At 49.4% G+C, this 14,202-nt stretch overlaps 4 protein-coding genes across 4 annotated transcripts; 3 read left to right on the forward strand and 1 right to left on the reverse strand.

The window, feature by feature from the left end:
* Positions 1–8,068: 8,068 nt before the first annotated feature.
* VFPPC_16600 (hypothetical protein) lies at positions 8,069–8,347 on the reverse strand (the record flags this gene model as incomplete). The annotated part of the gene is made up of 1 exon (XM_018294353.1): positions 8,069–8,347. The coding sequence occupies one exon, from the start codon at positions 8,345–8,347 to the stop codon at positions 8,069–8,071; it is 279 nt and encodes a 92-aa protein (XP_018139762.1).
* A 254-nt stretch (positions 8,348–8,601) lies between these two features.
* VFPPC_07254 (hypothetical protein) lies at positions 8,602–8,880 on the forward strand (the record flags this gene model as incomplete). The annotated part of the gene is made up of 1 exon (XM_018286147.1): positions 8,602–8,880. One exon carries the CDS (start codon positions 8,602–8,604, stop codon positions 8,878–8,880), a length of 279 nt encoding a protein of 92 aa, XP_018139761.1.
* A 2,341-nt stretch (positions 8,881–11,221) lies between these two features.
* Positions 11,222–12,010, forward strand: VFPPC_14193 (hypothetical protein; the record flags this gene model as incomplete). Its single annotated transcript, XM_018291963.1, has 1 exon — positions 11,222–12,010. The coding sequence occupies one exon, from the start codon at positions 11,222–11,224 to the stop codon at positions 12,008–12,010; it is 789 nt and encodes a 262-aa protein (XP_018139760.1).
* A 682-nt stretch (positions 12,011–12,692) lies between these two features.
* Positions 12,693–13,439, forward strand: VFPPC_07255 (NADH(P)-binding domain-containing protein; the record flags this gene model as incomplete). Its single annotated transcript, XM_018286148.1, has 2 exons — positions 12,693–13,245; positions 13,303–13,439. 2 exons carry the CDS (start codon positions 12,693–12,695, stop codon positions 13,437–13,439), a joined length of 690 nt encoding a protein of 229 aa, XP_018139759.1.
* Between the last annotated feature and the right edge of the window lie 763 nt (positions 13,440–14,202).

Here is a 14,202-nt window from a genome sequence, read left to right on the forward strand (position 1 = left end):
AAGTCATGAGGGGCTGGGGTGTCGTGGTTATGGATTTTGGTGGTTGTGGTGGTGGGAGGAACTGAAGCGTCCGGTCTCCATATTCCCAACTCCACCACGGCGGCCAGTGTCGCAACAGGGGCGAAATCCCTGTCAACCCGATTTTTGTAAGACCAGATCTGTACGCGATGCATTTGTGGCTGGTATCTTGTTCGGCCTTGAGTTTTAAGGGAACGGTGACGAGGGACTGTGAAAGTTGTGGATAGGATAGTAATGTCCTTTTATCCGCCCAGACTTTCAGTCTCTGTCCAATGGCCGTTTCAACTCATCTCAACAGTTTCTAAATTTCTTCAAGAAGTAGTGTCTATTGACTGGGATTGTTCCGGAAACGTGTGTCTCAAATGCTCGTCACTTCAGATATTGTCAGTGTTGTAGTCAGCTCCATCTCAAATTCTTTCGACAGAGAGTTTGCTATCAACAGCATGTAGCGTAGCCTGCTAGAAGTCTAGATGAGAGCATCGAAGCCGGGCAGTCCCGGCTCTCGGCCACCATGACAACCTCCTCGTACGAGAGCCAATTTATCCATGGGAAAATGAAGCAACTGTTTATCTGCAGGTGGTGAGGATGCGAGATTACGCGAGAGACAGTCGCCGTCAGTGCGTTGCTCGAGGAATCGTTGATTACCTGTGCGAGCCTGATACCATCTCTGTGGCAGAGTGGCAGACAGCCGAGCAGGACCGCAAATTGCTCGAGCACCAAACTTTACACCGGATCATCCAGGAATGCCCAGATTCTTCCAGCATTATTACAAGTCGAATCACCCGTTCCCCATAGCGAAAGAGGGGTTAAATGGTAACATTGAACTTCGACGTTGCCGAGCTAATTATCTTTCGAGTTATGAAAGTGCCTATCGTAAGAAGAATAGACGAAGTTTGGAAGTGCGCTGGCCCGTGACATTGAGAAGTTGTTAAGTTAATCCATCTCAGTGTACATCTCAGTGTAGACACCTGAGCAGTTCAAGGATATCACATCAAAAGCAATGGACACGGATGCAAACGCTGAACGCACATTAGCTCTCCAACTCCAACTTCATTGTCCTGCACGACGGACAGTATGGTCTGCATGCCAGCTCAAGGCCGTACTGCTGAGTCCTTGCTTTAAGCTCCGTTGTCCTGTACGGAGCATATCCTTGGTAGTCCGACATATCTGTCGCTGAAAATAGTATTACACAACAAAAATTGTTCCATGTGGTGAGTGGGCATTGACCACCGTGCCAGGTCAAAGCACCGAGTAATGTAACGCTACCAGCAGGTAGCTATATGTGCGGTTGGAGCAAACTCGAGTCACTGGGGGCATCGCTCTATTAAAGTCCAAGGATCTTCTTCAAAACGTCCTCATACCGTTGACCCGTTGTTTTACCCCAACAAGTTATGCATCACAAAGGGACGCCAAGTGGGTTAGGTGCCATTATGCGCATGAACTGATCCTCTGCGACGAAGAATCGCCCACAGAGCAGAAATAGATCTGGTGTGGGAAGTTTGCAGCGAGTTGTATTGGAAACAGGCATAATCATGGTTCCTGTGGCGTGGAGGAGGTGTATCGGGACTTCTCTGCCGGCAGACTCCCAAGATGATAGATGGAGGATACCAGTACAAGCTGAGTAGCTGTCAATGGCCGGTCGCGGGGTATGTGCTGCTAAAGGCCAAGTCTTTCGTTTCATAGGCCTCGATCTGACGCCGTTTACCTTGGTGCCGGAGTCGTCTTCCAAGTTGGTTAATGGTTCGAACAGGACGCAAGCCTCCTCTACGCCACCCGAAAGACCTGATGTCGATGATCAGCTCAAGGCAACGTGAAAAGTGAAGTAATGCAAAACTGCACTGCCCCAGTCGCACTTCACCTGAATTTAAGTGGCCCATAATATATTTTGATTGCATTTGCAGGACCCTGTATGCAGTGCAAAAGTAAAAAAAAACAAAAAAAAAAAAGTCGGCGAGAAAAGTGACAGGCAACAGAACACCGGACGAAATACGATATTCTCAAGCTCTGTCCAGGGTGTCCATGGTGGTCCAGGCCTGCAACCAACTTTAGAAACTAGAACAGGGGAGAGGAGGTGGCTTGGTGAAGCTTGGAACAGGTGTGGTAAGGTGTGGCAATCAGAAGAGAACTTCTCTCACCTCAGGTATCAAAGTGTCAAGTTCTCTCACCGGCGAGACAGGGTCATGGGCAGAGGGAACGGACAATAATTGAGCAAGGAGCGGATGCTCCTGAGATCAACTGCTTCCTGTGGAGGGAGTCTTGTACAATGCCAATTCAGAGGCAGGCTGCGCCTCACGTGCCTGGCGTGATTGCCATTTGCCAGACAGTTTGTCGGGTTGTACCTGCCAAATTGTTTCGACGATTGGATCCTGAGACTCAAGTGGAGACGGGCAACTCTGATCTTGTTCAGCAAACTCACATTACCTGTCAGACGATGGAGGCTCGCATGTCTAACCGATGAAGCTACGAAATGTCATGATGAGGATCTTTTCTCAATCTCCTGGCATACCGGTTTCGGTCGGCTGTGGTCACTCAATGAGCACAAAATTCCTTCGCGGATTTGCATGAGCGATACGGCCGAATGAGTTGTTAGGCGAAGGTCGACAGGGATTCGGTGCAAGAACATCGGATATGGACGAAACTGGTTCAAAGAGATCGTGGCCATCATTCCTTTTGGGCAGCTGGTCCATCAATACAGCAGTCCTGTGGCTAGCCTTCATTTCCACAATTGAGGCTTTTGGGATGCATTCCCGACAATCTCATGAACATCACAGCCCAAGACCGTGGGTAGGCACAAATGTCCTGCGCTGTCTGCACAGTAGCTTGTCTCTTGTTTTTATTTTTCTTTCGCAGACCCAGCAATCATGCACATACCATTCTCAATCTGGAGCATTGTCCGTGTGCGCCTCTGGGTGTCAGTGCACCAGCCAAATAGTGCGTCTACATTGCCCCATGCTGAGCGATGGTCAAGGCTTAGGCCCAACGGTAAGCGACATTCGACTAACCAGACTAACGAACTGACCTGACATGGGGAGTCAAAATGTGGACGGTTCTTGGGTACAACACAAGATGGCGCGGGTTTCATGCAGAAACGGCGCCATTGCTTTGGTCTCCCAGTCATGACGGTGGTCTTTTCTGAGCTGCTGCCCATGGCTTCGGCCTTGTCAAACAGTGAGAACATGTTTCCGCTGTGGCTGCACAGGGGCAAGTCCCCTTATTCACCGGAGACACTGCCTTCTTGCTCGTCCTGGGTACACCACGTGTTGGGAGGGCCTTGACTCTCGGTTTCTTCGGCTTCTAGACTTGTGGCGTCATTAGTGTAACTCGCTGAACACAGGGGCAAGAGTTACAGAGTCAGCCTGTGTTAGAGCGTGGTGGGATTAGGTCCAACACAATCAAGTGTTTCCAAAGGGGAACACTGTGGTGAGTTGTTGATACAGACTAATAACTTGACTTTTCACAGCTTGGACAGCGTTATCAATAAAGTGGGCATAGCTGTCAGCGAGAAAATCATGGAACTCCTGGTTGCCGATCCGAGTTGACAGTTCCTCACCCTGTCAGTCGCCCGTGGGCCAATTGATACACATGATCGTCATCCCACTACCGAAACAGCTTGGTGAACCAGCCGCCAGGCTCCGTGATGGCTCCATGGCCCAAACATCTATCCCTGGCAACGGTGCTTCACATACGCCCACCGACCAACTCTCATGATAACATTTTCAGGTGGCGGCTCAACCAACAATGAAATGGTGGCTCAAGGGAGGGGGCCCGCGACATGAGACCAGAAAAGCCACTAACTAGGGAACTTGGAGGACAATTCATTGCATTCTCGTTCCCCCCCGAGGTCTGCTTAATCTTATCAGTCTCTTTGTGACATCTTTCAAGAGAGCCATGCGATTCGCCAGCCACGCTCTATTCTGACGAAACGAAAGAGAAGGGTAAGTCCTCAAGTGGCTGGCGTTTAGTTGTAGTTCGCGTGGCCCGCTTGTGCAAACAACTTGCTTCCTCCGAATCATTTAAGGCAGGCATCAGGGACAAATGCTGACACTTCTCAGATATCAAACGGGGAATCATACCCGGTATTCTGGCTGAATTCACGCTATCCTTGTGGAAGGATGGTATTTCAAGCATTCTGGAATACTTCTCAAGGATTTCAATTCAGCATGACAGGGCCTCTCATGCCATTCGCAAGTTCCGAAAAAGCAGCATATTCCATGATGAAATCGTTTCGATAGCATCTAATTAATCGGCCCCCGTTTCATCTCACGGAGAATGGCGATCCCAATGCAAAACTGAAACTGGGTAGAATGGACGCAGCGATATGCCTTGAGTGTTGGGACTGCTGGATGCTGCGCTATGCGCAACTCTGACTACGGAAAGTACAGGGGACGCTTTCTTCCGTGCCATTTTTTCTCCTACGGCCTTCATGATGATGTCAAAGCGCCATCTGGTCGAGTTGCTCTCCAGTTCTGTTGTGACAAGACATGTCACAGTTGCATCAAAGCATTCCTACATGGCACATAGATACAACAGAACATGTATCGTACGTGTTGCGGTTTACGTTCCGTGAAGTTGAGGGCGTGACAAACTGCTTCCATCTTCAGGTATGTCATAACTGTCAACCAGAAAGTTCCGAGCTTAGGGGCAAACGAATACATTCCCGCCGTCTCGGCTGTTTGCACTGCCGAAGAGAAATATTTGATCGGCTGTATGCTATGAGGCTCGTCAAGCAGTGTACACCACCGTGGTTTGCTTTGATCTTTGGTATGCAAAAATGATGCAACTCATCGCTCCTGTGACATTGCGTACAAGGCTTTCATCGTTTTGTATGTGAACATGGCCCCATGCCCAAACATGCTATGGCCAGCGCTCGGACTCGAAATCGCCTCAAGAGTCCCGCAGCACTAATCTCCGGCTCACGGAGGGTTCGGGTACTGGTTGGACAGTGTTCCGGCTACGGGCGCAAATCGCGATCATAAGAGTGAGCTGCAATGGGCTCATGCTCTCTATTGCTCGATTCTTGAGCTGTTGTGTCGTCTGTGCATTGCCGCCCCAGACATGTCACTGAATCTGTTTACGGTATACAAGTTGGCTGGCGCGAAGGATATCGAGCATGGAGCAACAGGGATTTTGGTCATGTAGGTCACGCAACCTGAGATAACAAGTTGAAAAAACAATACAGCGAAATGTTGCCCGGACAGGCGGATCGTGTTCTGCACTTTACTCTTGCAGAAACATTCTTGGGTAAGTAACTACCGTTGACGAGTCAAGTCTGTCTGCCATGCCTGTAGCAGCTTGGACAGGCTGCAAAGCGGAGAAAATGAAGCGTGATGATGGTTCCGGGTTCTTTGTCTGCCCGATGCATTGAAACCAGGCTGTGACCCAACCTAGGGCAAGACCCTTGTTTTGTTATGCAAAATTGCAATAGGCTGGAGGAAATATACAGCCAAGGAAAGCGGCGATGCAACGTGCGGCATCCAACATCAAAATGTGACGGACTCGAGCGGTTCTGAAATCTTTTTCTTCACGTCCGTACTCAGTTCCTCTAAGTCAGTCAAGACTGGCCATCATATGGTGTACCAATCAACTGATTTTCCACGATGGCTCTCAACATGAAAGCGGACAAACCCTCACGGTGCAACGTTCATTTCGTCTGAAGAATCGGGCCACCAGTTTTCTTGGCTTGCATGCATTGTCTTCTCTGGGCAAGTTGGCTGCTCGCACAACACAACGTGGGCGGAGGTCCAAGCGGGTACCATACAAGAGAATTAGAAGTACCAGGCTTGGCTCAAGGCTGAAACAATGTTTCAACTCCACACATCTCACGCATGTCTAGTCACCTTGGGCAAGTTTGATGCTGGTTCCGATGCACCGGGCCGGGGCGTGACGGTCTTGGCCTGTCGATACAGCCACTGTCCTGATTATTGTAATCTATTATGGGCTACGCAAAGTACGGGGACTGAGCGGCCCCGTTTGTGCGCATACATGCAAATTGCTCTGTGGGTAGTCGTATTGACAGTGCAGGTCAACTGGTACATATGTCTTTTCAATATGCTATGGAAAATGCAAACATTACGCTTTAACCTCACACCAGGACAAACCTCCGCACTCAAAAGGTTGTTCCCTGTTGACCAAGGACACTCTTTCTCTTGTGCCCTTGCAAGAGTGTCTGTGATTAGTGGGTATCGACACAAACCAAACCGCTTTGGCCAGCTATCGCCAGGGATTCCTCGCAGGTACGGCCTAGTGGCTGTGGGTGAGACTGGTCAGAGCCAGGGGCAGCCAAGTATGAGTGGCATCAACCCATGTTGACCTCCATCCTTTGGCAGGCAAAACATTGTGTTTTTTTTTTTTAATAGCCTGCCCGAGACATGAAGCCATGCAAAGCCCTCAACAGGACCGCAAGAAACCCCCATCAACCTTGATGGTTCACATCTCTTGAACGTGGAGTTGAGAGTTGAGGGGAACTTGTGGCCGGCTTCAATGTTCGGTTCGGTAAGTGGGGCCGCATTGGACCGAAACCCGACTTGGACACACTCAGCTGACAAGGGAAAAGAAAGACAACCAGACGGCTTGCCCGACTACAACATGGCGGACGGCCTTTGAGAAAACTGTGTTGACTGTTACGTCCAGGTAAGAGAGTGGCGTTCCGACAAAGGACCAAGTCCCAGGTCTCTCCTAAGCCTCTCAACCAGGCCAGAAGGAGGATGCAGCCTATCGCGTTCCGATGCATCATCTCCATGTTTCCTTTTGTGCTTGCTTTTAGATGCGGAGTATGGAGCACGGAGTACATGAGTTGCTTTTTGAGGCTATCGCACTACAATGCGATCGCCCCATGTTCTGTGATCGCCCGATGTCTGCTCATTGTTCTCAGGATCTCTATGAGATATTCCAACGTCGTGCCTGTCTCACCTTGATACAGCCGGCACCATAAGGGCAGCTCGGACGGGAACCGTGGTGGAAATAGCCAAGAAGAATACCGCGAAGGGCACGGACTCCTGATACCTTCAAAGCTGCTCAAGCAAATTGTAGGACCGGTGTCACTTTCGCCGCCGAATAAGAGGCAACATCCAAACGACTGAAGACCATGTCCAACTGGTATGGCCTGTATCCACGCCTCAATCGTCTATTCGTCTGGGTCGACTCATTCACTCGCCCTCTTCCTGTCAGCCTGTTGTTTACTACTACATGTGGTTAACGCCATCTGCAAGCTCAAGCGAACAATGCGCTCCCGTCACGTCCGTGTCCTTTCCTTCGATCCACCAAACATATCTCGAACAAGCCCTCTGATATTGCGATAATGGCGCAATTGACCAGCTGATTCGCCCCGTTACTCAAGAGTGAGCAAAGTCTTCGCCAAGTTGAGCTGAAAATTAACCTTTGTGCATTCTATCCTCACTCAATGGGGTTTGTTCCCGGGTTTGACGGGCCGCCATCACTCCAAAAGAATTAACAGGTACTAACCACTGAAGTTAATAGTAAAAGCTTAAAATTTGATGAGTTACCGTCCATGTGGCCTCATGCATCTCTGCAATAAGACAAACAAGTGCTAGGGTCGTAGGAAAACATCACAAACCAATGCACATATCACAATGAGATTCCATCGCTTTTGGCACAGCGCTTATGCCCCAGCACCGCGTCAAAGTATCTGTGCACTGTAATTTAGGTTCTTCGTCAACATGGTCCAATGTCGTTTGCGACACAGATGCATGGCTCCGGTTGACGGTCACTTGAACTTGGGAAGTCCTGCAGGTAGGGATTACTTCTGTCGGCGCCAAAGAGTAATATGCCGAGCTCAAAGGCTGTTTTCTGTACCCCGTAAGCGACCATAGGCTATTTTGGGAACAGTTCTGCCTTGAGCGCGCTGTTCAGGGTCTTTCAGCGCCAATTCACACCGCATTTTGCAAGAGATTGCCGAGTCTAGGGTATGATCAAAGCGTCTAATATGCCAGCGCCTTGGTTGTTGATAAGGCCTTTTGGCGGAAATTTCTTCAATTTTAAAGATGGAGTACCTGAAACGACCTCGCTTGTTTGCCTTTCATCCTAAAATTGATTAGATGAGAGTTTCTTCCGAGATAATATGCCGTAGCAGCCGAGATGACCGGAACATTCGAACCCATGCCTCAACGCCAATGCCGGCACTTGTCCTAATCAACTGCTCCTCAGAATTAGAAGTAGCACAAAGGACCGACCGAATGGGATACAATACAAAAAACGGTGTATGAAAGCGGCTGGGTTTCTGGGGCTCGGCATACACCTTCAGCCATGGGCATTTCTTTGACGGGATTGCAACGGCGGAGCACCGGTGGCATGGATTCTGCGTCTTGGCCATACACGTATTTGTCGAAGTGATCGAATAGTGGCTAAACGGATGGTGATTTCTGGCCGTTTTACTTTGAGGTGCGGTGGAAGATAGAGACTTGAAACGAGATATCTCAAGGTATGCCAAATGGAGCTTGGTAATTGAACAGAGAACTTGAGTAGCTTGGTGGCGGAGTTTGAGACTGCGATGTCACCACGACAGCTGACAACGTTCTGAAATTAGAAGAGGTATTGTATCAGACGGGATTGTTCTTCAGACTAAGGATGATGAAGGTTCTTCGCCGGGTAGCACGCATGCTCATGGCGACAACGACGCGACTACACCTGCGAGGAAGTAAAAATCACCATATTGGCCCAGCTGGTTACACAAGAGTAAATTCCACGGGCCCGTCAGATTCCTTCATATACATTCTACGAGTCTCCCAAATAGACGGAATCGGCGGTACCAAAGACGTCAAAAAAGGAGCCTTCTTGGTGAGTTCTGATACCCACTCAGGCTCCATGATAACAACTTCTCTGCTAGGCTCCCACAAATGCCGATGACATCCGTGTTACAATGAGAACCGGCGGTCGAAAGCTCATCCTAAGTGTGGCAAAGATTTAGGTCTGCCTGTCAGTCTAATTGAGCTTAGATTTTGTCTCTAGTGGCCACGGTATCTGTCTGTGTTCATGTCAGTTATTCAACGTGATCGAGTTTGGCGTCAGCCTGTTCTGTAGTCGGCAGTTTCTACAAACCAGCTGTGACTGACACGCCTCGATTAGGAGAAATGGGTTTGTCGCGAGAGATGAAATGTGAATGTGGACTTTCTAAGCAGTGTGTTTCGGCGAGAAAGGGGTCTGCATTCATTCAAGGAATACCCTCTAACTAGCAGTTATACGTGCGAGTGCTTTTCCGACGAGGTCCTAGGAAACCGGAACAATAGCGCAAGCAAGAAAGTATATGCGTAAGTCATTTGAAGCACGCGCAGTTTGTCTGGCCCAATTGACAAACATCATTGTAGAAGATACGGCTGAGGAAGCTTGGTAGTACACTTTGCAAATCCGTCATGGCCGACCGGTGGAGTGGGATATCTGACAATGGAGAGACCTACTCAACTGTAACTGAAGTGAAGATCCTGCAGCGAATGCTTTCTTCTTGACGATATTGAACCTTTTCTGCGTGGTTCAAGATACGTTACGTACACTTGCGAATGGTAGGTGTTGAGCTGCCGAAACATTGCAGAACAGCCAGTCCTGGAACCCTGCCGGTTTCGGATCGTGATGTCTAATGACGACAGACTGAGAAAAGGGATGGAAGTGGTGTACAAAGAAAAGAACCTTGAAGTCGTCGTGGCATTCGACTCACAACCCCCCAAATACTGGTCTGTTGCTTGAATCAAATGGGCAAAACACGGGAGATCACCATCCGTTGCCGCTGACATAGGTTGATCATGGCAGCCAGCAACCTAAGGGCCATCCAAGTGAGGCATTCAAACACCCCAAGAGTCAATGGTCATCGTCCACCATCCAGGGGGAGGCTCGCTGTCTCCGTACTGTCAAGCCATGCCTACCTGAATTGAATGGGAGGAGGAACGTTGCAGCTACCAACCCAGGAGAAGAACCAATGAAGAATCGATGGGGTCTCCGAATAGGGGGCTCGTTGGTGCAAGTCCTTTCTGACAAACGCCACTGCCGGTAGAACCGATTATGTGATACAGGGCTGCGAGGCTTCTTTGCATCGTGGCTATGACAGCTATGGCTGTGAATGCACTGACCTCAAGAACATGTCGGTATATTGTTACAGCGATAGCTATCTTGCACTTGTTGACGAAGTAGGACCATATTGCTGCTAAATTCACCGTGCTGTGATGCTATTTGGCCGAACCGGAGTAACTCATGATGCTTCTAGCTCCGGACAACGGCATCTTTTCCGTGATGGTACTCGAAGTCATGACTCTCATTCAGGGACAGCGAGCTACAGGTCATTTCACCGCAATTTTTTTTTGAAGCGGTGATCCAAGCATGTAGTTCTTTCCAAATCATTGTTAGCAGCGGGCACGGCTTGACGATGACTTCATATGCCTGATCTTAGACTCCGTCATTGGGCCATACTTAGTACGGGCGCTGAGACTGGAGCAACTCTGCAGTCTACTGCGAGCGAATTGGACACCAAAACCTTGGAAGATATCCCCGTGGGGACCTGGACGGTTGTTGTCTTCCTGCCTCTCGTTCTGATGGAGATGCCATTTCTGTAGATGGCGCCTTGCTCGACTCTACTTGAAGCAGCGCCAACTCCCGCCAACACGATCCACAAATGCTGCGTCTACTAAGTGCTATCCAATGGAATTGATGGCTAGCAAATCCGACTATCGTCAATGGTTACTGTCAACGCCACGGAGGCGACGTGCTCGTACAGCCCCGGACGACAGGCTTGAGCTAAACGCCACGACATCGACCTGACAACCAATATATGCCATCAGAGGCTGAGGCCTTCACAATTGCCATGAGCTTTCAGTCTGCGAGAATCGGCAGTGGTGGTGTTGAAGTCAGTGGTCTCCAAACATCACGGCTCCTTTGTAGCTAAGCTCGGTTTGGGGTGCCATCATACCGTTTCGTGGTTTCCGAGGGCGTGATAGTCGGTCCTTTCAGCTCGGGGCATGTGCGGCCGACACCGTTTGTGATATCACAATGCTTCAGTTTCATCACAGAGTAATATAATATCTTCAAGATGAGTTTTCTTCAACTATAAATGAAAGTCGGTTCCCGGCATCAAATGAATGGACCACAACACTCACAACAGTCAATGACATCTTTGCATTAGACACATTCAACTTACAAAGACTTAAAGGCTTCTCATCTACCTCCATCTACACTTACATCTACAACCGCAACCACAACCTTCAACATGCTCTTCCACTCCGCTCTCGTGGCCTTCGCCTTCAGCGCTGTCGTTAACGCTATTCCCCAGGCATATCCCAACAAGTGCGGCGATCAAGTCTGCCCTGCAGATAAAGCGAAATGCTGTGAAGTCATTGTCAACGGAGTCGCTGAAATCGGATGCTTCGCCAAATGCCCACCCGTCCAAAAAGTCCAACGACGACAGGCATACCCAAACAAATGCGGCGACCAAGTCTGCCCTGCCGACAAAGCCAAGTGCTGCGAAGTCATCGTCAACGGAGTAGCCGAGCTCGGATGCTTCGCTAAATGCCCACCCGTACAAAAGACACTCAAGGCCAGGCAGACATACCCCAACAAGTGCGGTGACCAGGTCTGCCCAGCAGACAAGTCCAAGTGCTGCGAGGTCATCGTCAACGGCGTCGCTGAACTCGGCTGCTTCGCGCAATGCCCACCACCACAGCCCAAAGCCCAGCAACTCCAGCGCCGCGAACAGCCATATCCTAACAAGTGCGGCGATACCATTTGCCCCAGTGACAAGCCTCTCTGCTGCGAGGTCTACTACAACGGCAACCTTGCGTTGGGATGCTTCGCCGGCAAGACTTGCCCTCCTGTTGGATTTCCTACCACCACTGCTGCTGTTCAACCTGCGACTACTGCTGTTGCTGCTCGCGCCGTGCCTACTTTTGGTCCCAAGTGTGGCGATTCTTTCTTCTGCAAGCCTGGCCAGGTCTGCTGCCCTAATGCTCTGTATCACTGCGCTGATCCCGACAAGGTTAGCCAGCAGTGCCCTCAGTAGATGGTATAAGAGCGGCGGGACACCTTTGAACTTTTATTTTGCAATGGAGTTTTGGAGTTTGGTTCTGTTTACATGAGAAAGTGGTGTGAAGGGTTTTTGAACTGCGATTTCTTTTGTTGACTGGCGTTTAGAGGCTAGACTTGGAAGCATATAGAGAGGGCTGTGGATTATAGATTAGACTTTCACGACAACCCTCAAGAGTATGGCTGCATTATAGAACATTTCCTTTCAATAAAATGGGTTACAGAATATCTTTGCCGATGTCCCTTGTAAAAAATGCCTTTAGGTTGTCGAAATGTTCTGGCGAGAAACTCTCTATTTAGCTACATTGTGAGATCTTGTGAACACAGCTTTTAAAGAGCAAAGAACTCGACACTTCTTATTCCATCACCATCAACCCTATTTCGAATACCACACCACTGTGACACAACAGGTACGATCGGATGGTGGAGCGGAGGCGGAGCGGAGATCAACTCATGGCTTGGCGGGGCCGCCGCTAAATGACGTTTTAAATTGGATCAAATCGATCTGTCAAATCCCAACCTCAATGTTTCACTCATTCACATGCCGTCGCGTCTCTTTATTCTCTCGACCAATTTCATCACCCAGTCTCATCACCACTCCCTCTCCTCTCTCACCAGTACACCTTCACCATCAAGCAGCCAAAAAATCCAGCTCTATCATGACAACCGCAGCAGTATTCGGTTCCACCGGCGCCGTAGGATCCCAGATCCTGGCCACGTTGCTCGCCGCAGACACCTTCTCATCCGTCAAGACCATTTCAAGACGCATCCCCAGCGCACAGTCCCCGAAGCTCCAAGCCCTCGAAGAGGCAGACACCTCAAAATGGGGCGGGATGATTGCCTCCCTGGCACCCAAGCCAGCCGTCGTGTTCAACGCCGTTGGCACCACGCGAGCCACAGCAGGTGGAATCCAGAACCAATGGAAGATTGACCATGACTTGTGCATCAAGAACGCCAAGGCAGCAAAGGAGGCGGGTGTCAAGACATACGTATTCATCTCAAGTGCCGGGACGAGGGGCTTTTTGTCTGGCTACGTGCCGTACTCGAAGATGAAGGTTGGCGTGGAGGATGCCATCAAGGAGCTTGACTTTGAGCACGCAATCATCCTTAGACCGGGGATGATTATTGGAAGAGAAAAGTCCAAGGCCCCGGTGTTTGAGAGCATCGTTGGTAACTTGAATAAGCTGGGACAGTGGGCGCAGGACTGGATTGGTATGTTGTCGTCACTGTGGTTGGGGGGATATGGAAATGAAGCTAACACACCTCTAGGTCAGGATCAAACCATCATTGGGAGAGCAGCGGTATCGGCGGCTACTGCTGCTGGGGAGGGAAAAGCGCCGTCAAAGTTTTGGGTTGTTGAACAGGCTGACATTGTTAGGCTTGGAAGGGAGGAATGGAAGCAGTAGAGTGCTTTGTTGGCAAGTTGAATGAGCTGCGCGTCTGTTGACGTGTGTTTAATACTAATACCATGTGTTTTTGCCGTGTTTTCGTTATCTATGTAACGTTTGTCGTTTCAGGGATTGGCTGTTGCTTTACGAACGGTTTGTCGATATGAAACCGGGACTTCAAAGCGTTTTCGTTAACTGAAGGGCCTGGTAGTACAAGCACTCAAACCGAGCTACAATGAAGATACCCATAGTGCCGTTGGGAATCGAACCTAAGCTCCATTATAACCTAGAATGCCGCTCGATTCACACTGTCTTGCGCTGGCAGCTGGGATGTCGGCTTTCACTCATCCAAAGGAAAGCAGAGTATCAATCATGTTTCATACTGCCAAAGGATACCACTACTCTGTCATTAAAGGATACGATAGTTGAGGAGAGTTCAGATGGTCATCCTTAACTCATTCACAGATCCCAAGTTCTACCATATAAACCCAGGACCGTTCCTCTGCAGCGGCGGCGAGCTCTACTCTTAGATATGATACAGAATATCGTTCTTCAGTTTTCCCTCTGCATCTTTTCCTAAAAACTTGCACTAAATCCTAGAAACTCACATCATTATCGGCTATACACGTGCCTAAATCAGCCAAACACCACAGATTTTTCTTGGCATATCCTATTGACTGGCTCAGGTCAGATTTCAAAAATTATTTAACAATCATCTGCATTAACTAATTGGACACAGTAGCTCACGTTGAGTCGATATGGATGCCCGAGGGGAGCTGGA

Source organism: Pochonia chlamydosporia, chromosome 7 (assembly GCF_001653235.2).
Source record: "Pochonia chlamydosporia 170 chromosome 7, whole genome shotgun sequence".
In the NCBI taxonomy this organism is placed as follows: domain Eukaryota; kingdom Fungi; phylum Ascomycota; class Sordariomycetes; order Hypocreales; family Clavicipitaceae; genus Pochonia; species Pochonia chlamydosporia.